Consider the following 24,707-nt stretch of genomic DNA (forward strand, 5'->3'; position numbering starts at 1 on the left):
TTTTAAAAATAACCCTAAGAAGTAAATGGTATAGTTTGTTGCCCTCCATCTGGTTAGCTGTCTCAAAGGTCATAAAATGGGGGTCCTTTGGTGGGGCAGCATGGTTTATGTAGCATATGCAGATTGGTATTTTGGCTTTAAGCCAGATCTACCTAATTTTCCATTTTGCTTCTATGATGAGAAGAGGTGCCTGAGGTGACTTCAAGGGGCAGTTTTGTGATTTCATCCATATTTGTATTAGAGAGCCTTTTAAGAGTCTTTAAGATTAAAACGTAGTCTAAATAAAGTTCAAGTACAAAAAGTAGCAGAGTCCAGTTGTTTCATCAAAAGGCTGAGCTTGCAGCCAGGCACAGCCATCCAGCCCACACCTCACAGCTCTTCACGCTCTGCAGTTCTGATGATTGTGCTGCAAGACAAACAAGCAGGAGCCAGAAAATTTACACAGCCCCTGCAGCCTTCCCGAGTGTGGCTGTTTCTGTGTGTTCGGGTGTGTACTTCTGTAGTCACAGGCGTGTGAACAGAGCAGAGAATTGCACAGAAACCCCTGTGCCACTGCAACAGCAAATTCTGAGGAGTGTATTGTGCTGCCAGGGTGGCACGGAGCACCGGGCTGCTCCCTGCCTGGCACACCAGTAGGACAGTGCCTTTGGCTGCTGCTGCCCCCAAAGAAAACAGTCTCGTGCTTCTCACCTTGTCCTTGTTGGCAGCGCTCCTGGGCTGAGCACAAGTGCCTCTCTCTGCTGGGACAGCAGCCACCGAAGGGCGCTGGAGCTGTGAAAGTGGCTTTCCCCACTTACAGTCCTGGAGGGACTGTATAAGTAAAGAGCTTTTTCCAGTGAGCTAAATGGAGTTTTCTGTAGCAGAAATAACTTACGTAAAATAAAAACAAAGTTGGCAGGCAGTATAAAGGCTTAAGCTAATAAATGCAGTATTTAGTAGTGTATATTTGCTGCTGAATTTGTAAAGAAAACCAGACTGCAAAGCTGGCAGGAGCCATCAGTTAAGCACAATAAGGAGGAATATCTTGAAGTGCTCAGTAATCCTAAGGAAGTGTTCTCACCCGAGGACAGACTGACTATATTGGCCTTTCTGGAATGTAGTCATCTCATACCCATCAATAGCAATTTGAAGGTAACTTGAACAACTTGACTAAGAATTTAACAAGATGAGATATTTGTTAGTCTGTTCCTGTCTATGGGTGAAGGTGGTGCAGAAGAGAATAAGCTCTTGGGGAACCAGATATTTTCACCAAAAATACTTCACATTATTCATTAACCACAGGTCCTGCTTTCTATGCCATTGTCTGTTTGAAAATCAAGCATTTCCTGATCCTTCCTCTACACTTTTTCTTAGTTAAATAGCATGTTAAAAATTGCATCTCTCTTCCTGCTTTTTTTTTTTGTATATTTTAATAATTTCACGACTATCTAAATAAAACAAAGCAAATTGATAAAGTCAGTAAATATAGAGCATATTTTGCCTTGCATCACTGTAATTAAAGAACAGAGGACTCTGTGTACTCAGTTGTTTAATTACTTGTATATATGAGTAGAGAGATTTCAGTGCAAAGAACTACTAACTATGGTATAGAAGTTCCATTTAATTACAAAGCAGTATGTTTTAATAGTTACCAACTAATAAAAACCATTCTTCCTTTAGAGAAGGAATTAAAAGTGTAGATGCAAAATAGAATTAATGCTTTAAATTTTTTTTTTTGTAGAACAGTGTTGCATTGGGTAAGCTAGTCAACATGTCTTCTCTTTGTATCATTTTTCCTGTGTTTCAAATTACTCTGCTGCAGTTGATAAGCAAAACTATTTCAGATACAGATATTTCAGATATAACTTTTTTCTTCTGCACCAGATGAGTGTGACACAATGAAGTCCAGTGATTAAAAGGATGTCCAGCCCAGCAGCACTTGTCTCTTGTAGTATTATTAAAATGTTCTGAGTTGTTTTTCTCTAATTCTTTTACTCTGAAGGAGGAAAATGAAAATCTGAAAATTGAATTTTTTTACAAGTGTAGATACCTTAATCTATATGAATATTAATCTTTTAAAATTTAAAGAAAGCCGTTCATGTTCAATGCTGTGCTCTGCCCATCTGCTGTACTTTCCAGGATTTGAAATCTTGTACCAACTTTTTGTCTAAAGATCATTGCTGTTGTGCTTGCTAGATGGACTTACTAGTATTTTATTACCTCTTGGGATAAAAGGGTTTGTCTTTGTTTAAAGTTCCTCTCTTCCCTAAAAAGCTATTCTTGATTATTTCTCTTGGATAATCATACAGCTTGTGGAATCCCAAGAACTTTTCCTGCTAGGAACCAGCGCTGCATTGCTTAGCTTTATATGTAAGCAGTTGTGAAAATCTGTTTCTCTGTAGAGATGTTAAGCATTTGTTAAGCTTCACTGGCAGGTGCTTCAGAAAACCTCCATTTGTTCTGCTTACATGAGCAAAACTCTGCCCATGGTAAAATCACATTTTGATACAGGGACTCCCTGTGGAAGTGAGGGTGTTTGCTGCCACTGGAACCCAGCTGGAAACATTTATTTTTCTTTGTTGTCTGCTTCCTCCATGTAAGCTTTTTCTTTGCTTCCTTCATGGCCTGACCTTTTTGAATACTTCTGACTTGAAGAACTGCTGTTACAATAAGAATTAGGTTCCCATGTTATATACTTAGGATGAAAATACTTAGGATGCTCTGGCAGCCAATTGCCATCTGGAAAAGAGCAAAATTATTGCCTTCAGATTTTGCTTTACAGCTCATTTAAATACAGTCATCTCCAGTGATAGACTCATTTATTGAGAGAGAAGGCAAAGATACAATTCAGTATTTTTGTTAGTAAGTCTAATTCCTTATCAACAATAAAAGGTTTGTATTTCAGTTTACCAAAGCAAAAGTTGTCAGGTGAACAAAAAAGTAGTGAAAACTTCCAGGGCATGACAGGAAGATGAGTCTAGTTCCATTAACAGGTATAACAGGATGAGAAAGTTAACAGGCACAGTTGATCCTAAGGTGTCATGTGGTGATGCCAACAACCTTTCGGTGCTACCCTGAGATGGATTCATGTTGACAAGTACCTGTTTAGATTTGAACTATAATAGAGCACAACAGAGACAGGTCACCATATGCCACATAGGAAATAATTGATTAGTTAAGCTCGGTGGCGTGCCTGACGTCAAATTTCCAAAGCTAGGCAAAGTTGTGGGTTTCTCTACGTGTAGCTCATGCTCATAGCTCATATGATGTGGTTTGCATTTTCAGGTAACCATTGACAATTAGAGTCTTTGGTGACTGCAGACAAGATGTGTGAATGGCCATATTTAAACATGCAAGTCTGACTTCAAACATCTGTCTTTTTTTCATATCATGTTAAAAGTAAATCCATTATTAGAGACAACTTGAACTCATTTGTATCAGTAATGTTAGCAGGGCCATGCCTTAATGTTTAAATTAAAACATTTATGTCTGGTCTCACTAATCAGCACCCACCATGTTGCTTGTTGTTCTTTCTTTACAGAGCATAGGAAACTTGGCAATCTGACTGTGACAGTGAAAAAGACCGTCCCCTCTCCAGAAGCAATACAGATCCTCTATCAACGCATGAGATACGAATATGAGTTTTATTACTATGTCAAAGAACAATTCCACCTGCTGAAGCGCAAGTTTGGACTGAAGTCTCATATCAGGAAACCAAGTCCCAGACCTGAGTTCTTCATTCCTTCTCCCCTGGAAACAGAAGAACCAATAAATGATGAGGAAGAAGATGATGAAAAGTGGCTAGAGGATATCTATAAAAGGTGATGGATGGAAGAGCTATCCTTTCTCTTCTGGTGACCCTTCCAGCTTTCTTGAGATTTTTTTTAATTGTTAATTAAAAGTAATTCCTTAAGGAACTGAGTTAATGCGCAGCGGATTTGAAATGGAACAGAAGAGACCATTCCCACATGCTGGAGCCATTGGGAGATACCTGATTTTGCAGGTTTGATTCATTATACAGTGTTGGCTCTATAGCATCCTTGCTACAGCATAGTTCAGGAGAGAAGTACCTACCATCTGTCACAAAATAAGTTTTGGAATACACAGTATTTGTGAACTGCAAAATACAAAAGAATAGATTAGGCATTCTTGAAAAGCAAATCTTACAGATTCTCATCTCTCTCTTTGACCAGAAACAAGTCTTCATGGCATACTACTGTGGCATGAACTACCAGCTAATGAACTACAGGCAAGAGTGCCTCTTTCTGTCCAAAGCACACTGATATCCCAGTGGTATGGTCAGAGCCATTGCTTTGTCTTTAAATCCAAGGATAACAGGCTCAGAAAGAGGCTAGGTAACAGCTCCTTGAATTATCTGTGCCAGAGGAGTGGGGCTGCTGTTCTGCCAGATCAGCACTAGTGAGTGTAAGGTAAGCTACAGGAATCAGATATTTTTGGTAAAACCTTCTAATTCACAGAGTGGGAAATGTTACCAGGTCAGTGAATGGCAACAACAAATTTAAAGTGCCAGGCAGAGCTTTATGTCAGCAGTTGAGTATATTTCTATCGGACACTAAAGGAAAAGGTGTAACATATGGGGTTTATGTTCAAGAATGGTATTTTTAGATTTTTATTATTCTTTTGGGTCACAAATCCAAAGATATGAAAAAAAAGCTACTCATTAAAAAGCTCAGGTGATCTGAAGCTCCTATTAAGCACGACCTGTATTTCTGCAACTGCACAGTTTAATTGTTCACATCTGAATCTGAACACAGCTTCCCCATCAGCACAAACACCAAACTCCTGCTTTTAGTGTGGCTAGAAGGAAAACTAACAATATGAGCATACACAGCTTCTCGAGTTGAAATAGTTCAGAATCATCAGACAAATACAAGATGTGCTCTCTGAAACCAAAGCCGATTCAGTGATAGGTTTGAAAAAGCCACTGTGAAAGTTGCCCTTGTTAATCACTACAAATGTTATCTGCCAACACTAGAAAAGAGATCGGTGGAAACTGGTGAAAGAGAAGTTGCACTGCTATGAGGTGCTGTTGTTATTCAGGTGGGTGTCCCTGGAGTGGGATTCCCTGTGATGTGCGCTGGCTGTTGGCCAGCCTGCCAGCCCTGGAGGTGCAGAAGTGACAGACCCACAGGTGGCCCTGGGCAGAGCTCTTTGGCCTTCTGCTACACAGCAGAATAGGGGAGAGTTTGGGGTCTTGATGAGGCCTTGGCTTCTTATGCACCGTTGTTGCCAGGGAAAGCTGAACTAATAGAGAATAATAGCAATAAATTCCTGTCCCCAGAGCACAGGAAAGAAGCAGGTACGAGATGTTGCAGCTGCTTGCCAGGATGAGGACAATCCACCTCTGTCTATCTCACATCCCCTCTCAAACATCTGCCAGAAAATTTTTGGTTCCTATTCCATGGCTGCCATCTGTAAGGTCATACATCGGTTTGCTACATCAAGCAAAAGTTATTTTGTGATGGATGAGGTATAAAAACTCAGGATCAGCTCAAATGGGCTTTCCAAGGCTTTCCTCTTCCATGAGCCTGCTGAGAGCCAATAGAAAGTATGGTCGATCTTCTTCACCCCTCAGTCTTTTCCTATACACGGAGAATGAAAATAAACGAGAGTTAAGACAAGATGCTAACTTACAGAAAATACTAGGAAGAAGATTCTGTTCTTATTATTAACATCCCAGGTTGGTGGTAGCAATGCACTACTGTGGGGGAGCACATTAAAGAAAGCTGAAAATGGCACAGATAGTAACTAACATATTAGCTAAAATATGAATCTGCTGCATTGTATATTTTAAGTGGTTTCTATGAAATTACATTGAGAGTAATGATTAGTTTACACACTGTGGAGTTGTTATATTTTGGAAAGAACTAGTATTCTCATGTTTCTGAAATTCTGTTTTTTCTGCCAACGTTTTAACAGATTATAGTCACTTAACACATTCACCCTTCCTGAGAGTTCACTGCCGCTTACAGTAAAGTCTGTTTCTGTTTGTTTGTTTAATGGTATCTTCAGCCATCACTACTTATAATCTGAATACAGAAGCTGCTTTGTGATTTACTTGCTAGGTTTTAATATTGTTGTATTTTTGTAACAATCAACCTGGCCTCTCCTCCTCAAATGGTAGTTCTTAAATTTATCTGGCACATAGCATCTAATATTCCTGATCCTATGGCCTATTTCTCTGTCATTAAATATATTTTGCTTAACTTTTAAAAGGTACGTTATAAGCTGGTAAATCTTTGATTTATTTATTGAAACTTTTCAGCACATTCCAAATTCTAAGTTGCTCAGGAAGAAGTTGATTTAATTATATTTGGGTCTGATGCATATTTCTTATTAAAAAAAAAAATCACTATTTGTAAGCCTTTAGTCCACAACAGCTTTGTAGAAAACGCCAACTTTGAGATCTTTGTGGGGGGAAAAAGGTGGCTGTTCAACACTTACAAAAATAAGAAAATACATGTCTACATTAGCTTAGCCATAAATGAAGCAACATATGTTTTGGAATGAAATCTTCTTTAACTTATTCACTACTATCTCCTGAAGTATCAATAAGCCATATGATTCTTTATTTTTCAATCCAATGATGTTTAAAAATAAAACTTGCACATTTCTTCCTGGCGCCATAGTCCTCTTGCTTACACTGGTTTTCCTGCCTGGATACAGAGGCTGTGGGTAGGATGCTGGAGTTGCACCCAGGAGAGCAGGGCTGGATACGGCACAGGGCATGCCCTGAAAGTCATACCTGAGCAGTAAGACTGGAGCAGGTTGCTCCTGGGTTATTCCATCTCCCAAGCTGTCTGGAGGTGTGAGCTGAGGTCTGAATTGTTTGACTCACCTGAGATGTGCAGTCAGTACATTGAATACATTGTCCAGTGTTCTGTGGCTGCTAAGTAAAAGTTTCATCCAGGAGAGAAACAACTTAGTTCCATACACCGCATTTTTATTTGATATGGTGTTTGATGGCCAGGCATAAAAGCTTCAGTAGTCAGAGTGATGTTACAATGTAGATGAAGTATCAGTGCTTTCACACTAAAGAGAGAACTAACTGTTGTTAAAATGCAGCATTCTGGAAAAAAAAAAAATTTTAGTCTTAAGTTTCAAGTGACAATGACAAATTGTGCCATTTTTTGTTTCTGTTCAATTTACTTCTCTTCCACATGAATTTTATTGGTGATGCAAGGCTAAGTCCAAGTATCTCAAATGTTCTCTACTTGTATATAGAGAAGTAGCTTGGCAGAACTGAAGTACATGAACCTGATGGTGTATTTAAAGCATTCCAGTTTCTTTGCAGTTATTTTATCGTGGATCTTTGATGAATCATTTGAGTGTTAGGAAGTAAAATGGTACATTGCAGCATAAACACACGAGCAAAACCACAAATTTTAAATGTTGGAGAATATGTCTGTGAATTCAAGCCATGGAATTTTTCCTCCTTTCAGTATGTGATGCAATTAAATTGAATGTACAGGTATGTTTTTTGACTAGCAAAGGAAATGACACTGCATGCCAGCTTTTATCCTCTTATCAAATGAAAAAACATTGTCTTCCAAAGAATAAAATTCTACATTCTTTTAAAAAATAAAGACCTGATAATAAATTCCCAGCTAAGAGTAATGGTGCTCTGATCATTCCCTCCATTTTAAGAAAGGGAACATCTGTGATGTTAGAACATTAGCCTAAAACAACACAGCAACATTTTTGAGAGCTAAAATACTGTAATACAGTACCACAGCATTCCTTCTGTTTTATTTTTAAGGACTCGGCCTTTTTTGCAAGGAGTTCAACTAACACATAAAACACTGTTGATCAGTCTGCTTGCACGAGCCAAGACCAGAGTAAAGAGCTGAGTGTTGCTACATACAGACCTCCACACACAGATTCCATGGGAAGAACAAGGGTGTTACCAAGCCTTGGAAGTGCCTGTCTACTGGCAATGGAATCACTGGAACAACTTTTGCAGGATCTCTCCCCAAGGGAGGGTTTGCAAAGTCAGGCTCTGCTTAAGTACCCACAGGTATGGCAGGAAGGTGCCGGAAGGCAACGCCATGAGAAATGGCCACTGCAGGGTGAAAATCTTCACTGCAGAATATTTAAAGTGGGTGGGAAGGGATCTTAGTTTTAAGGTTGAAAGCTAAATTGCAACCAGCACAAATCAAATCCTGATGTCCCACAGCTGAGAAACAGTCATAAGTTTTCTTTGGTTTGTCTGGGAATGGCGTTGCATGCCAAGCTGCAGCATGCAGTGAGCGTCGAAGCGCAGCTGTAAGCTTCAGAAGATCAGTGTGTGTGTAAGGAGAGCACCAGCACACCGTAATGGTTGAGTCTCAGTGCCAATGGCTGAGCCTGTCATCTTGGAAGAGCCTGCAGTAAGGTTGTTGTGGGAGCAGTGGGATGGGGAAAGGGGAAAGTTTTCTGCAAATACAAATTTGGCCTTGCAGACAACGTAAGATGGCAAGATTTGACCACTGGTTTATTTAAATGCAGATTTTGATTATAAACATGTGGATTTCCTTTTCTGAGTGTGTAAAGGGGGAATGTGAGTTGGTTTTGTATTTAACTGGTTGTGGCTGGAATGGTAAGTTAATAAAACTGCTGTCAGGCAGGCACACTGGAGTGTGCTTTATGCAAAATTTTGTCATCTCTCTGTTCCCTTCTTTGGGCACCAAATGGACAAAAAAACCCCAAAAACTAAAGAATTCAGCTATACTGCAGGGCAATCAGTGCTGTGAAAAGTAGAGATTAGCAGGAATACATGGCGGTGATGCTGTTCTTAAGATTATTCATCTAAACACAAGATGATACAGAGCAGCCAGCAGGAGTGGCACACAAGCTGCTCACTCTGTGGCTTTGTCTTATCTAGAAAACTTGATACTATGCTTCCAATCAAATGCTGCTTCAAAATTGTGATTTGTACTGTTAAGCAGGACAGTACTGGATTTTACTTTTCCCTTATGTTTTCAAATTGCCACTTCACAAACTTGGCAGAGCATAAGCACGTAGCCTTATTCCTGTTTCTGATGTGCGGGAGCTCATCAGACACACAGATTTGATCCTGCAAACCTCTCTCCAAGTGCAAGTGACAAGCAGAGTGAAACAAATCCTTGGCACAGTGTTGCTGCTAAGAGGCAGAGTAATATTTAGTTACTGTGCCACAAGGGAAAGTATTTCTGCAGTTTTCCAGTTTACTACAGGAGACTTTGGATAACCTCAAGGGTCATGGGACCATTGTCAAGTAGCAAAAGCCAATTGCACGTCACAGTGTTGAACTCATTATCGTCTCCAGGCTAGATGCAGGAAAGAAACAGAGATGGTTACAGTTCGTACCAGACACAAGAGTGGCAGTCCAGGCTGTGGTTTCCCACAGCACACAGGGGTTTCCCTTCTTGAAGCTTCCTGTCTAGGTGGCGTGGTGGGAAGCTCAGGGAGAGGAAGTCAACTGCAGTTGTTAGTCTCTGACTCCTCAAAGAAGACAAGATTCTCAAGATCATGCTGGATAAATGTGCTAGAAGAAGCAGCAATGAGGAACGTGTGCTTCACAGAAAAGCTGTGAGCTTTTTCTATTTTCACTTTCTCTATTTGGTTCTATTTGGCTGTATTTGCCAGGGTCAGTCTGTGTAGGGTATTTCTTCAGGAACCATATTGTTTAATGAAATCATTCATATGCTTATCCTTTTGATCCACAGTGGAGGTAAAGAAGTGCTGTTATCCCCATTTCATACATTGGGAATGGATACAGCAAGTGTGTAAGTGATATTCCAAATGTTACACCGAAGGATTGTGAAAAAGAACTGATGATAATTTAGCCAAGTGTCTTAGTCCTTGATCTTTCTTTTCTGCTGTAAGATCAGCCCTAGATTGTAGAAGGCAAAACAGCTACTATGGAAAAATTTAGTTACTTGGAGTCTTTTCCTTAAAACTGGGAAAACTGTTCGGTTAACTGCCTAAATGTGAATCATGTTTTAGCTCTTCTGCAGACATTTATTTCCTTTTGGGCCAAAGATTAATTCCAAGTTTTATCTGTTCAGTTGCAGAACACCTGCAGAAATGGTGTGGTTGTAAGGTGTCATTGTGTTTGGGAACGGTGTTCCTGTAGCAGTTAGGAGGAGATAAGCAGATAGACATGTGGCTGAAGTCACATCTTGTAAATTTAGCCATTTGCAAGAATACAGTCACATTTTCTCCTGCAATATATGGCACTTGTAGCCTACCTGAAAAGTCACCAGACCTGTGTTCATGTATGTGGTCTAAGCTGTGTTTTCATTTGGTTTTCCACAGTGTTTAAAAACCCAGAAAAAGAAGTGATGCCTCACTTGGTTCAGCAACCACCACGGAGTGAAAAGAGTTCTCACACAGCTCACCAAGTAGTCCGTTTTGTCTGATGTACTTATAAACCCAATACTGATACCTGCTACTCACAAGGCAGAGGTATATGCCTCTCACCTGAGAGATCTGGTGCTTTCCTCTCATCTCTTCCCTGTCCTTCCTTCACCTGGACAGCACACATCATTAGAGCTTTTGCCTAGATCTTCTGGGGAGCATCTTAGAGAAGATTGCGCAAATGTGGACATAATCCTCTCTTCCAAGTGTTCATGGAGATGCATGAGCTGTGGAGCCTGGCTCTAAACTTTAATAGTGGAGGAAGGCTCTTGATTTTGAGCCCACCTTGCAGGTATAAGCTTTGTTCCTGCTCCAGATCCGGTTTTCCATTCTGAGTGTTAGGACGGGTGCTGGCCTGTCTCTGTTGAAATAACTGGGGCTTAGCAATACCAAATCCTTTCCCTCTGGCTTTGGGCAGGGAGGCTGAAATGCACTGGCAGGTAAGGCCGTCAGGGTGCAAGGAAGCCTGCATAGTGTCAGTCAGATGTGAGCAGAGACACTCAGTGCCAGCAGCAGCCCTGGGGGCTGGTGTTTGAGTGGGCTGGGGGAAACCGAGCTGGTTTCTCACTGATAGCGTACCGGTGGGCACGTCTGCCAATCTCCCTTGGACAAGTTTCTGCTAGTCCTGTCAGCACTTGCTGTGGAAAAGAAAATTTCTTCCTGCACTTCTTTGGACAGGAAGCTGGCAAAGAAAACCCAGCAGTGCTTCTCTTCCATAGAGGCTGCAGAGATTCAGGGGAGATGTCAGTGTGTGGGGAAGGGAAAGCAGCAGCCTCCTGCCTGCCCCACAGGGGCTGAGTTCGAAGCTTTCTCATCAGACTAGGCAGGATGGTGCTGGTAGAGGACAGTGCTGCATGAAAGCACTTTTTCCTTGAAGCATGAAAACCCAGCTCTTTGCAATGGAGTTTGGTGTCAGAAACTTGGAGTCTCTCTGCACAGTTGTAGCTTTCCATCAGGGTTTGCCCCAAAGAACATGATTTGGCCCATCAGCACTGGCTGGAAACTGAGCTTTCTAGTGACTCTACAATCCGGCTCTTGTCAGTCACGCCACTTGGGTCTGTGCATGGGGCTCTTTGTGATAAACCTCACTGGAATTTGGAAAGCATTCAGCAAATTTGACCTCTACTTTGTCTTACAAATATCAGTGTCAAGCAGCATCATGCATGCTTTATCACTCCGAAACGGGGAAAAGGAGATGGAATTAGTGCAGTCAGCTCTGATTTTCCAAAACAATATCTTCTGATTTAAAAGCTTTTTGCTTTTTGCAAGAAAAAGAAGAGAAGCTTTTTGCTTCTCAAAAAGAAAATACAATGTCCTCTTTTTGCCCTGGGACTGGGGCTTCTTCTCAAACCTACTCTAAATCCTTATGGACATGGACTGGTTAACCCAAAAGAGCCTCAAGTGATTTCATCTCCTGCAGAGATAGTAGAGCACTACAGCAGCCAGCTCCAGCAAGGAAGGCAAGGTGAGACCCAGCCCATTTCTCTGTTTTCACCACAGGAAAGGGAACAGAGGCATCAGAAAAACCTTGGCCAAGAACAGCTCTGACCAAAGTTAAGAGCTTCTTACTTCTCTACAAAATAGAAAAGTGCAAAATAGATAGCAAAGCTCACTGGGGCAGTCCAGGGAAAACACATCTAGCTGCAGGTCAGCATCTTTTCCAAAAGCTGCTGCTCCTGCTAGAGCAGCCAGATGAGGATGCCGTGGGAGCCCTGCGCGGCTGGTGGCCCGGCCTGCTGCCCAATCGCTGTGTGGCCCAGGCTAATTGCTTAAAGCTTTCCTTTTCCCCTCACTGCGAATGCTGGAGTGCAGTATTTATCTACTCTGCAAAACTTTTATGAGAATTGGTAAGGTTTTGTAGAATTCCTGAATAACAGGGATCACAATAGCTGCAGCGGAGCCAGACTATGCAAACCCAAACGCTTGCGCTGTTGGCCTTATTTACAGTCTCTGCAGGGAGGAGTTGTAGTCCTCTGCCTCCCACCAGTGTCTGTGAAAAGTGCCTCAGACCCCTCACAATCCAGCTTTGGTGCAACTGCTGAGTGCCCACAGCGCTTTGCCCTCCACCTCCCTCCTTCTCTTTCAGTCCCAGGCTCAGCAGAGAGCACGGGCAGCACTGGAAGACAGCAGAATGTAGCTCCCTAAACCACTTTGGGACTTTGCACTTGTTTGTCTTCCTCTGGAAATAAAAAGGAGGTCCTGAGAATTCCCATAGGGAAATTTTCCATGGGAAAAACTTCCTTGCTTTCCTACCAGATAGTGGGCTAGGAGAAGTAATTTGGAACAGGACAGGTAATCCCTACCTTCTTCAAAATAGCCCTTCAGGTTTTGGCCAGCCCTTATGTTCTGTAAGGCCAGCAGTGACATGTCATATCCTTGAAGACTTCTCTTACTGGCAATATTTAAGATAAAATTGTGATAGTAATTACAAATGGTAATGATAATAATGTTGTGTTTACCTCACAGTGATGTTCAATTGAACCAATAGATTCTGGGAAAAAAAAAGCTTTGCATGCAGAGGAAGCCTTATGCAGGAAGGGGATGAGTGCAGGTTAAACTGCAGGAGCCTCTTGCTGAGGAGGCCTAGACTGCAGTGCTCAGTGCCTGGGGATAGCCAGCTTTCCCCTTCTCCCTTCCTCTCCAGTGCATGCCAGTCCTTTCAGTTTAAATGAAACAGAACAAATTACCAAGCCAAACCAAACCTAAGTATCCATTGTTTTTTCCAGCCTGTCCATCCAAAAGTAGTTTGCTTTAGTCCAGTGAGTCAAAAGGTGTTACTCCCTTACTCATCATTCCCATTTGCACTGCTCAAGGGGAGATGTGGCAGAGAAATAGTGTGGACAAGCCCAGAACCTACACCAGTACTTGGTAGCTCTCTCTTGGGGAAGCACTGCATTAGCTGTAGGGGCTGCAGGCTTGGAGACTGTCTAAATGGTGATTTTGTTCAGGGCCGAAACAAAAAGGCCTGAAAGTGGCCTGAAAGTGCCACCATAAAGGGGATCACAGTCTGAAACAACCAAGGGGAGCAACACCAGGCTGGCACATGCAGCGATGGCAAGTTCCCACCCTGGTGACACAGCGTGTTTGGTGTGGGCACTGTATGGGAACACAGGCTAGTGTAATGTGCATAGCTTCAAAACACTGGGGCCCTCTGGGACTCTGCAGGTGGCTAGAACAAAGGAGAGAAGGTTTTTGCTTCTGGAAGATTTAAGAGATGTTAGAGACCAGAGCAAAGAAACCAAAACAGAGGTGATGAACACGTAAGGTGTAAGGAGAAGAATCCTGTACAAGAGGGGTTGGGCAAAGCTACCCATGGTGCGGGTATTGGGCATTCTCCATGCAGCTTGATATCCATAAGGGAGCTGGCAAAAAGGCCAGCCACAGCCTCTCTGGCTCCCCTTTCCCTGCCCCTTATGGTGAGGGCACACTTTTTGAAAAGCCCACACCTGATAAAAGACAGGAGCACACAGCAATGAGGAAAAGATTCAACCCGTGCCTGGGATGAAGTGATGGATCCAGGTGAAACTGCTTAAAATCCCTGGCAGTCACTGGCTTTCAGGTGCTGGATCCAGTCTGAGGGGAAATGAGCAGGGATGGAATTTGTTCGTCCTTTTTTGTTCTGCTCATCAAAGGTCAGTGCTGGTGTAAATTAACTAATGCTGCACATTTTTAAAAAGGAAGCAAAGCTGCCTATAATACTGTTTCAAGCTTTCTTCCAGTAATAAAACCAATATCAGCTTTGTTTAGAGGTTTTCTCCACCTCTCAGTCTCAACTTTGTGCCCTCTGCTTCTCAAGAAAAAGTACTAAAGTCAAAGGAAGCTCTGGGCTGACTCACTTTTGTCAGAGGAAGGATTTTTCCTCCTGCTGCTGTGGTCCCTTGTTCCCATACTTCGTGGGTCTCTGCATTCCCAGTGCAGAGCCTGCGCTCCGCAAAAATGCACCGCAAGCTTTCAAAGAATGCATCTGTTTATATTACCTCCCCTGGCCCAACATCCTGTTTTGGGAAAAATAGCATTTATAATGAGAAGCAGCGGAAAGCGAACAAATGGTTCTCCATGCAAGAAATTAAGGTCTTCCTTTCCCCTAGCGCTTTTGGGGCGGACTCTGCTCCTTCCCCGGCATTCCTGCCTTGGAGGAAAGAGCCGATGTCCCCAGCCGGGCTCTCCGGGCAGAGAAGCGGTGCCCACTGCCCCGAGGCACGGCCGGCGGGGCGAAGCTGCCCGGGGGCGATGCCGGCTCCAGCGGGCTCGGCCCCTGCCCGCGGCCGGGCGGGCACTAGAGGGAGCCGCGGCCGCGGCCATCCCCGCCCGGCCCGGCCCGGGCAGGTGGAGCAGCGCCGGCAGCGGATCCGGCTCCCGAAAAGCGCCCGGGGCTCGCTGTCGGCGCCGGCTCCGCGGCTGCGCTCCCGCGGGCACGGGCGGGGCAGCGGAGGAGCGGCCGGGCGGCAGAGGAAGGGAATGCCGAGAGAACCGGGACGGGGCCGGGCGGGCGAACGAGTGCTTCTGGTTGGCAGCGAGCACTCGGGCACCGAGGAATGCAAGAGATTCCGGGCGGGAGGTGGTGTGAGATGTGGCGGGATGTTAGAAGATGAAAACCAGGGAGTGGCCACGTCTCGTGATCTGGGCAAAAGCCAGGCGCACTGGAGGGAGAAGCAGGAGGAAGCGTATTGCTGAGTAGTGAAATGATAATACACAGCTTGCTTTCAAAAGCCAACCAAAGAAGCTGAGGCTGTGAAAAGTCGTTTGCAAGCTGGGGCTGTAACAACATTTTGTGAACAAACATCAAACCTGCAAAAACATATTCCCATTGACTTTTGGCAGCGGGAGGAACAAATTAAACTTCCACACAGATGGTACCTTTCTTCTGGTGACATCAAAGCCCAAAAGAAGATGAATAGCCTAAACCTTATCGCTCTCTTGAGAGATCATTCGCTATCATAATCCCAGCTTTGCTGGGCACATTTAGAAGCACGTGACGTACCCAGTCTTCACTTCAGGAGTGGGAACCTGGATCTCTTTCTTCACTTGAGGCAGGAACCTTCTCCCATATTTTTTTCCCCCTTTCCCATTACCTCTCCTCCAGCAGCACCTCAAGGGGTATGTGCAGTTTTTGTTAGGTAAACTTGCTTGTTGGTTCCTTGTTAGATATTTTCGTCCGGACAGAACATAGATTCTGGGACATGGGCACAGAGAGAGATTAGGTGCTTTAAATCTTATGCCTCGGGCCCCTCTCCAAGGAAAAGCTGTTGGTAACTTACAGCTGTCTCATGCTCTCTGTGGAATGACAGGGAAGTCCATTCAGTCCAGTGAAAATAAACCCACCATCATAGCTGGCATTCTCGTTGGTAGTCTCAGTGCAGAGGCCAAGGATTTGAGGGTTGTGACACATGAGGCAGCTCACTCCTAAAGAGCTTGATCTGGGTTGAAACGTGTCATCAGAAAAGTATGAGGAGCCTTGTGCTCTCGCTGTCAATACAGTACTTGCCCTCTTCACACGGACCGGGTTTCCTTTTCTGTCCTGCCAGTCTGGCACACAGCATGGGTACCCTTTACTGTACATTCACTTTAAAGGAGAAGGACACACAATTTCCTCTCACTAGGCTCCAGGACTCAACCATCAATCCTGTAGCTACTATTTTGCCTTTGCCATCTGTCCTTCTCTCCCAAATAAAAGGTGGTGTCCTGTCTTCCTGCTGGCAATCCATCATCTCCTCTGCCTGTTAACCCTCCTCCCTTGTTCTCCAGCTCCTCCTGGGCAGGAGGCTGAGTACCCAGGTGGTACCTGGGTACAGTGGCACATGTGTGGGCAGGCTGCCAAGTAGATGAGCAGTTGTTAGGAGCAGTTCTAGGAGCATAGTAGCAGGTACAGTGTAGCTGTGTGCATCCTCTGCCACTGCCAGCCTTTCCCTCCAAGAGAGGATCAAGAGTGAGTCCGGGACTGTGCAAGAGGCTATCACGGGCAAGAAGTGTTGACTACAAGGTTATTTATCATATGATATGAGAAACCTGAAGCTTTCATCATAGGGACCTGGAGGTTTTCTCTTTGCTCTTTTATCAGCCAGTCTGAGAGTTTATACAGGCTTCTCACAAGGGTTGAAATCTCTGTTGAAGTGGGTTTCATAATCTTCCTGACTTAATTTATTTAATGTGCTAAATATAAGTGCAGCATGCAGCAGACAGGCCAGAACAGCTCTGTGAGGTGAGAAGGTGCAGCGAGTGAGGACAGATGCAGTGAAGGGATACACTACCAGAAGAAACTGAAATGCAAAGTAAAGCCATCTAGAAGAGTGGTCATCCATCAAAACTGATTTGTCACCATATATCGCCACTGAAATGGTTTCACATTTCACAAACTCTTTTCTCACGGAGCCTAATTCAATGGCCACTCCCCCTGTGGGTCAAATTAAGGAGATCAATCACCCTGGAGATGACCTGTGAGCTTTTCAAATGAAAGAGCAATTTTTTTAAAAATGGGTTAAAGAAAAATATTCAGTATTAAATCTCCAAGCTTTGCCAGGCAATTTTGGATGGCCTGGTTTGGTCTCCTCCCGCTGCCTTCACTGCTGTAGGTCTTTTCTTGGTACAGCTTCCACATACTCACCACGAGCCCTCCTCAGAGCTGACTGTGCTATGTACTCATTTTCCAACTAAAAAAACCCTGGAAAAATGTAAGCAAGGGGTGCTCCAGTGAGGCCATGTGGACAGATCTGCAGCCTCTACAGTGCCCGGCTCCTGCACACCTTCCTTTCAAGGCTGGGGAAAGGGTTTTAAATTATATGGTGCCAAGAGAAGGGGAAGCCTGCAGCTGGTTTTAGTTCTGGGGTGAGAAAGTTGAAAGAATAAGAGAATTAGAGGCAGTTCGTTCACAAAGGTGATTAGTGCAAAGGAATGTCAGATTCGGCAAAGAGAGTTTCCTTATCGGGCTGCAGATTTATTAAATGCGTTCCAGACTTGCATTGCTTCATTCAAGTTTAACAGAGCAGTAATACTTAATATGCCCTTTAGCAATTTAATACTCTCTTGTACAAATCATTGGAAAATTTAAAATAGAAAAAATATGTCCAGGCTTAACTGTAAGAAGAAGGGGAACGCTGTACAAAAACAGAGGAGATGGAATGCACTGGTAAAGCTGAATATTGCTGAATATCTTACCACATGTATTATTCTGCTGAGTTATTAGTACGTGCACTCTCAGCTGCAGGCTAAAGGAGGAACTTGCAGAAATAACTTACAGAACAATTTTCAGCATCAGGACTCAAGGCTGGTATCATATCATGCCCAGAAATTACTCCTCAGGAAACACATTTTATACAACTTTTTTTGCCTTTGGGGAGCACAAATGTGGGTTTCTTCTATAAGGAAATAAAAATCAGTTGTTGGTGCTGCTTATAACAGAGAGGAAATACTGCTGTCAGACATCACACAGTTGCTTTCTCAATAAAGGGGGATGTAAACATTGAATTGGCACATCAGTGAGACATTAAAGGCAGTCTTTGTTGGAGACAGAGAGAGGACAAGACCATAAAATGCCTCACTGATGCATAATTACGTGTGAATATAAACACATCCATATAAACATGTTTTTCCATAAGTACTTTTGGTCTAATATCCTCTGTGAGAAAGTTCCTTCAAGGCTCCACGTGCCCAAGGTGAATAGGGATCTGTCCCAGTTTGGACAAGAGGATGTTATTTAATATTGGCTGTGCATGTGGGAAAGAAGGGAAGGGCTTTGTTTTGTGGTTGTCGATTAGAATGCTTGGCTTTTGTGTTTGTTTTGAAGAAGCAAAGGCTCCTGAAGCAGCCTTCACAATTAATTGCAATATACAAGCACACTTCTGGGCATCTAACTGCTCTGCAGAGGGTTGGACAGAAGATGCAATGGTGCCTATTGCATCCTACAAGGAGATGTTCCCAGGACTGAATCGAGTGCAGGAAAGAGAAAATTACATACGTCACAAGTACATCCATCTTGACCTAGGAGAGCAACGGATAGAGCTGTGGGTACTGGCCACTTCTAATGGCACTGAGTCACTCTGTCAGTCTGTGTGCTGCTGCTGACCCAGACTGACTGCCAGTAGCCAGCATGAGTCAATATACACAGAGATCACAGGGCCTTGCAGGGCTGGGAAGAGCCTTTGCTCCCAGGGGATAAACTTCCTCAGAACATAAAAGACGGCAGTATTAAAGATCCACCAAACATGATGATTTGAGTTAAGCAGCAGCTGGGACCAGAATCTCCCCTCTCCTGCCCTAGTCACACATTTCCAGGCCCTGAGCCATTTTTAACAATTACCGCTGCTTTCTACTGGCAAGCTCAGACTAACTCTTTCCATACTATTTAAGGGCTGCAGGACTGGAAGTGACCTCCTGAATCACTGATCCCAGTCCCTTCTAATTGGAGGCAACCACATCATGTGAGCCTAGTCAGAAATGTCTCAAAGAGAGCAGGGTGGTGGGATGTGTGGTGATTTCATCCTTCCAAATTCCAGAGGCAACATCCAAGCTCTCAGACATTTTGGCAAATACAGTTGCCTGATAACAAAAGGAGTTTGTGGTGAAAGGTGTTCTGATTTGTCTGTAGTTTTCCTGAAATGACAATGGAAATTCTGTAGCGAGGTGGGATCTGGGTAAAGCAGCCTCTGCTCTCACCCACCATGCAGCAATGGCACTGAGTGCTGAAAGCAACTCACCAGCATCGCGGAGCTCAGAGAGCCCTATTGAAGTAGAAGCTGAGACAATACACTGAATTTACCAGAAGGATCAAGTGTGGGGCCTACACTAATTTATATTAGTGGACTAATGTGTTAGCAATATCTATCTTTGAAAGGCATGCGTTTCATAGCTTCTGGGATAAACAGAACAGGGGAAAAGAGCTTTGGTTCTCCTCTTCTGTTAGCCTCTATCTCCAGCTTCTCTATGTTGGAGCCTGTCTTCAGGCCTGCAGAGATGACAGAAGGGAGCACATGTCTCTGCAGGGTACAGGTCATAAAGGGATTTTTTTTTCCTTTCTTGTCATCTATTCCATTTAGAAGGTGTGCCCCTGGGATCAGTTCTCCTGTTTGCTGGGGAGGAGCACACCCTGCAATGGCCTTCTGCTGCCACCTTCCTCAGCCAGTCCTTCGGAGGCTGTGAGCCAGGGAGCAGCATGGAAATAGCACCATATGCCTGAGGTAGAGAGAGGGGACCACAGGAAAGAGAGAGGCAAGCAGGATTGTTTGGGTTTTGAAGGTGGGATAGAGAAACCACTGTTACAAGAGGTGTAGGGCTGTCACAACAGGCTCTCTATAGACCTTAGTGGGAGCTGGGGACCTGGGTCACCTGGATGGTGCTTAAGAAGTGATCTTGGACACAGGCAATACAAGACAGAGTGTGAATATGGGCTAGAAGCACTGGGGGAAATGGAATGGAAAGAACTGTGGAAAGAAGGCACAGATGCATGCAGCAGATAGAAAGCCAAAGCTACCAGCAAGTGTCGGGTTCACCTGGGCAGGGAAGAACCCAACAGCTTCTTCCACCATGGCAAAGCAGAAACAAGCAGCAGGAATTCAGGACTTCAGGACTTCCACAGAAACCATCCTTTTGTGTTGGTATCTAAAAAAGCTGCCAAAATACAATGGCAAACTGATTTAAGTGAAAGGACCAAAGGCTCCTTAAATATCACATAGCACTTTAACTTGCTCCAAAATATAGGAATGAAACTGAGTCTCATGTCACCACTGAATTGTGACAAGCTACTAACAAAACCTACTTTGGAGAAGCTGGCATAGTTTCTGTAGCTGATATCTAACAGTTTCAAAGTGAGGGTAACAAGCAAAAGGCAGTATTTTGTCAGGACCAGGAAAGGGGAATCACATAGCTCAGATGTACTGAGGCAGATGATCTGAACAGCTACTGAGGTTTTTTTAAGTCTCCTCTTTAACAAGCACTTAACAGAAGAACATGTAAAAGCTGCTTCATCAGGAAGGAGGCAAATTACTTGTTTGTGTTGAATTGATCTCATTCATGTAGCATTTATAAGATGTTAATATCACTGTAGCTCAAGTACATGTTTTTTTATTTACATTTAAATTTAAATGTAACACTCTTGTGAGTCCTGCTATTTAGGTCACTATAAATTAGTGTAAGCTAGGAGTCAAGATTTGGAATTTGGTTTGAGAAAAATAAGTAGTTGATCCTTGCAGGAAAACAGTGCTGTCCTGCGCCTAATGGCTCAGGGGTCAGTCATTCACAGCTGGTGGGATGTAATTGATCAGTACAGAGAAATTCAACACATTCCCAAGCAGGTAGAGCTGTCATTCCCTGTGAGGAGCTGCAGTGGTCAGAGGCTTGGTTGTGCCTCATGCATTGGAGTGTGCCCATGGGCAGCAAGCTTGTTGAGAACTTCCCTCTCTCTTCATAAGATGCTGTCATCCCCTGGATGTTAAGGTCAGAGAGAACTTTTCAAGCCACCAAAAAGTATACAGAAAAGTTAATCTCTTTCTACTGGAGATTTATCTGGTTATTTCTACATGTGGTTGTGTGAAATTTCTTGGCAAAGTTTTCAGGAAGGATATTGTAGAGTAGAGATTGTGCTATTTAAGCATAAAAGGGGATAAAGAGATATTAAAATGAAACATAAATAGGAATGACAGGTGTTGGTAGCATCAGTTTTTAAGTCAATTGCATGTGGTTTTTCCATAAAGTCCTTTCCTTATGGAAATTACTGCTAAGAAAATATGAAGACTTCTGAGCCCAGTGTGGAAACATGGAGCTCACTGAGCAGGACCTGAGGAAGAGATGTCCTCAGCTGAAAATGGTGCAGCAGCCTGGCAGCTCCCATTGTGCCTTCAGCCCACTGCTATCCCTGGTGTGGGAGCAGTAGTGGAGCAGCCTTGTCTCTCACCTGACTTCTTCTCAAGCTGCTGTTTCTTTCACAGGGTGCTTCCAGAATGAGAAGGGTAAAATTCTGGCCCCACTGAAGCGACCCCATAACCCTCCCTTCAGAAAAGGTTCTTTCCTGCCTTGATAGATAGAAGACACAAATTCCTTCCTGCACCAAGCTGCACACTCCAGGTAATCCAGGAGCCAGAATGTTAGCTTCTTCTGATCTTCCTTATCTCGCCATGTTTTCTTCCAAAAGACATCGAGAAAAAATTGATGTGTGCCCAGCTGGGGTGTTGGTGCCTGGTAGTGAAACTTTCATCCCTGCCTGGGAAATTCTGGTCAGATGGTGGCACTTCACCAGACCATGGAAAGCCTGTCCAAGCTGAAGGTGGATTAAGGGAGTCCAGTCTCCAGGGTGGTGGAGAGAGATGACTATCCAAATATTTATCAGAGAATTCTTCACTGCTGTGAGGAAATACTGAGCCTATACCTCCAAGAAAGTGCAGGCAGTCCAGAGACATTTTCACTGTCACAATGGATCTATTACAGCTGTATAAACAGCTTCCATATTCAAATCAGAGACTGACTGAACCTGCCTCACTAAGAACACTGTCAGAGATACCAGAAGGTGACAATGGACTGGCTGCCCATTTCCTGGTGAATAAGTTCATTTATTACAGTATTTTAAATGTGAGATATTGAGATAATGACTCAAGGATTGCTCAAGAGGACAGGATGCAACCTCTCTGAAAAGCCTCTTTCTGCTCTTTGGCCAGTAAGACAGCTAATAAACATCTTCTGGAATGGGGCTTTGGTGCATATTGCCAAAATTCAATTTATGCATTTGGTCTTCTGAGGCAAAGAGGTTGAGTGATGAAAACCAAATTGCCACTGTCAGCTAGGTAAAACCGTTTAACCATCCCAGAATCTGCATCCTGGAATGAAGTTCTCATACCTGAATTCCTCCTAGGTACATTTCACTGAGTCATTCCAAATATCCATTGAGTGAATACTGTGGGATTTGGGGGTCAGCAGTGGTTAAAAGAGATGTGCTCAGAGGCTAGTTTGCAGAACAAGCTGGAGAAAATTAGGTATAAACCAGCATCTTTTCCTCAGGCATGAAAGAGTAAGGATAACTCAAAATGGTTTGCCTTCCGATAAAATACAGGCAGTTCTGTTAGGGGAAGGGGTTTCAGTGGACAAGGCTCAGCAGTGTGCCCTGGGCTCTCAAGCACAGAACATCCACAATTTACAGCAGCATAGAAGAGATCATCTATTAATTGCACTGTACACCTCACAGTGGAAGCAGTGGTACCACTATACAACAGAGAAATAAATAGCCAATGACAGGGTAACTGATCTTGAACAGTTGGTCAGCCACAATTAAGAATTTCAGGGAGTTTTTTTGTGAGCCTAAGAATAATGAAGGGGTTCTTCTTCAATTTAGTGTTTTGTATGAAAACTAATTCTGTTTTATTAGCAGTGTGTGGATGGATGCATGCGCATCTGCATGCATAAATGTGTCTAGTGAGCATAAAGGCTTGATCTGGACAGTCCATGTTTTGAGGTTGCTTTGGGTGAGACTGCATATCCTATTTGGATATCAGATGCTTCACCCACAACTTTGTCTCTAGAATCATGAAAGCTTTCCATTCAGGTGCTGCATGTCAGTACTTCTCCTTGAGAGCTCAGCCAAAAGTTCCAGCTCGCACTGACAAGTCATCAGTGGCTGTGAATGCCAAGGAGATGAAGGCTCTATTGGCATCTGCTTCCACTGATCTCTACCCTTGGTTTTCACTGACATGGCCCAGACCTTGTCCCTCAGAGCAGAGTCAGACCTGTGCTTTCTTGTGCTAAAATAGTGAGAAAGGGGATATCTGCAACAGTCAGACTGAGGAGAATCAACACAGGCCAGGCAGATCTGTGGGTCTTTCCACAGGAAGGAGGCTTTTCTATGGGTCCTCCTCAAAAACCACAGGACAGATGTAGCAGCTGGATTAAATGGATGCCTTGGTCAGAGAATCAATGACAAGCTTAGCCTATGAGTTTAACAACCTGAGCTGATGTGAGGTACTATGCAAGGCATTCATCAGCTTTATCTAGTTCAGAGTTAGCAGGCTGAAACCCTCGATGTCCCTGTTGTGTATTTCCACTCTGGGTTCCCTTGCAGAGCACAGCAGCAAGGGAAGGGCCATGCTACTGATCAAATGAACAGCAGAGCATTTGACCTGAGATATAGAGATGGTGGTTCCTAAAAGCTCTTTTTCTGTTTTGGAACTAGTTTTGAACCCACAGGAGGTTTGGTAAGTGACCCAGAAGTGGCATGGAAAGCTGAAACAGTCAAAAGCAGAAGGAAATTGCACACAGTAAGTACTTCTCCCTGCAAAGCTTTCCTGGCTTTTATACTTACCTAGTCACTGTTAGAGCTACTCTGAGTGTCCTCTTCTTTCAAGTGATTAAACCCTGACCATAGTGGGGGGAGAAGGTGATTCAAACCATAAATAAAAATACAAGTCTAAAGGTCAGGCAAGACAATGTGATGTTTCAGATCTCAGTTCATACTGGGCTCTACAGTTAGTTGGGCTCCTGTACATATTTATAAAAATCTGTCTCAATAAGTCTAACTCCTTTCTCACTTGCCAGTGTACAACACTAGAAGATGTTAACTCCAGTGTTGGTGCTGTGTTTTGCATCACACACACACATAAATGCACACTTGAGGAGTCAGATCAGTCTTTATAATCCTATTTTGTAGCTGGGCTTCAGAGCCAAGGTAGGATGCCAAGCTCATTCCCAAGATCCATGAGAAGCATCCCAGGTAAGTGTTAATGCTCTGACCCATGGCACAGCGCTATCCAGTTTATCAGAGGTTACTGGAACCATTGCAGAAAGCATCAATGAGGTTATGATGGGCAAACATGCAATCACATAAAATATTTTTGTTTCTTCTTTCATGGTCAGCCCTCCAGTGGTCACAGGAAACAGGAGGGGACACATCCTAATGCAGAAATTGAAGTACTTGAAATTTTGTGCTGAAGTAAGCTTGTAGCTTTGTGGTTTATTTTCAGGGGTAGGCATTACACTCATTGAATTGGGCACAAAGTATCTCTAGGTTGGAATCTGTCCTGTAGGATTAGAGTCCTGGACTTGGAGCCAACCAGCCTGTTATTTGTGGAGGGTGAGGAGGTGACTGTGTCTGAGCTGTCCACTCAATCTTGCCAATATTTCGGTGACCTTTCCCTAGATGTGGAGAGCTGGAGTCCAGTGGGAGCACCATCACCACTTTAGAAATGAAAGAAGTGGAGGCAGCTTCTGATTTCAGCAGCATAAGCCTACCTGTTTCAGGGATACAGCAGCCTCAGACTTCATACCAATAACACTGGGCCTGGAATGTGGTTTTCCCTTCTCAGTGAAAACAAGTTTGGGTTGAATCAATAAATACCTAAGGAGACACGTATGTATGT

At 43.6% G+C, this 24,707-nt stretch overlaps 1 protein-coding gene across 1 annotated transcript in view; it reads left to right on the forward strand.

The window, feature by feature from the left end:
• Window positions 1-8,568, forward strand: part of UST (uronyl 2-sulfotransferase) — a 153,178-nt gene extending 144,610 nt beyond the window's left edge. Inside the window, exon 8 of the mRNA XM_041469769.1 lies at window positions 3,521-8,568. Coding sequence (XP_041325703.1) covers window positions 3,521-3,804 — 284 coding nt within the window. The 3' untranslated portion in view covers window positions 3,805-8,568. The remainder of the gene's footprint in view (window positions 1-3,520) is intronic.
• Window positions 8,569-24,707: the final 16,139 nt, after the last annotated feature.

Source organism: Pyrgilauda ruficollis, unplaced genomic scaffold (genome assembly GCF_017590135.1).
Source record: "Pyrgilauda ruficollis isolate IOZ18807 unplaced genomic scaffold, ASM1759013v1 scaffold24, whole genome shotgun sequence".
NCBI lineage: Eukaryota > Metazoa > Chordata > Aves > Passeriformes > Passeridae > Pyrgilauda > Pyrgilauda ruficollis.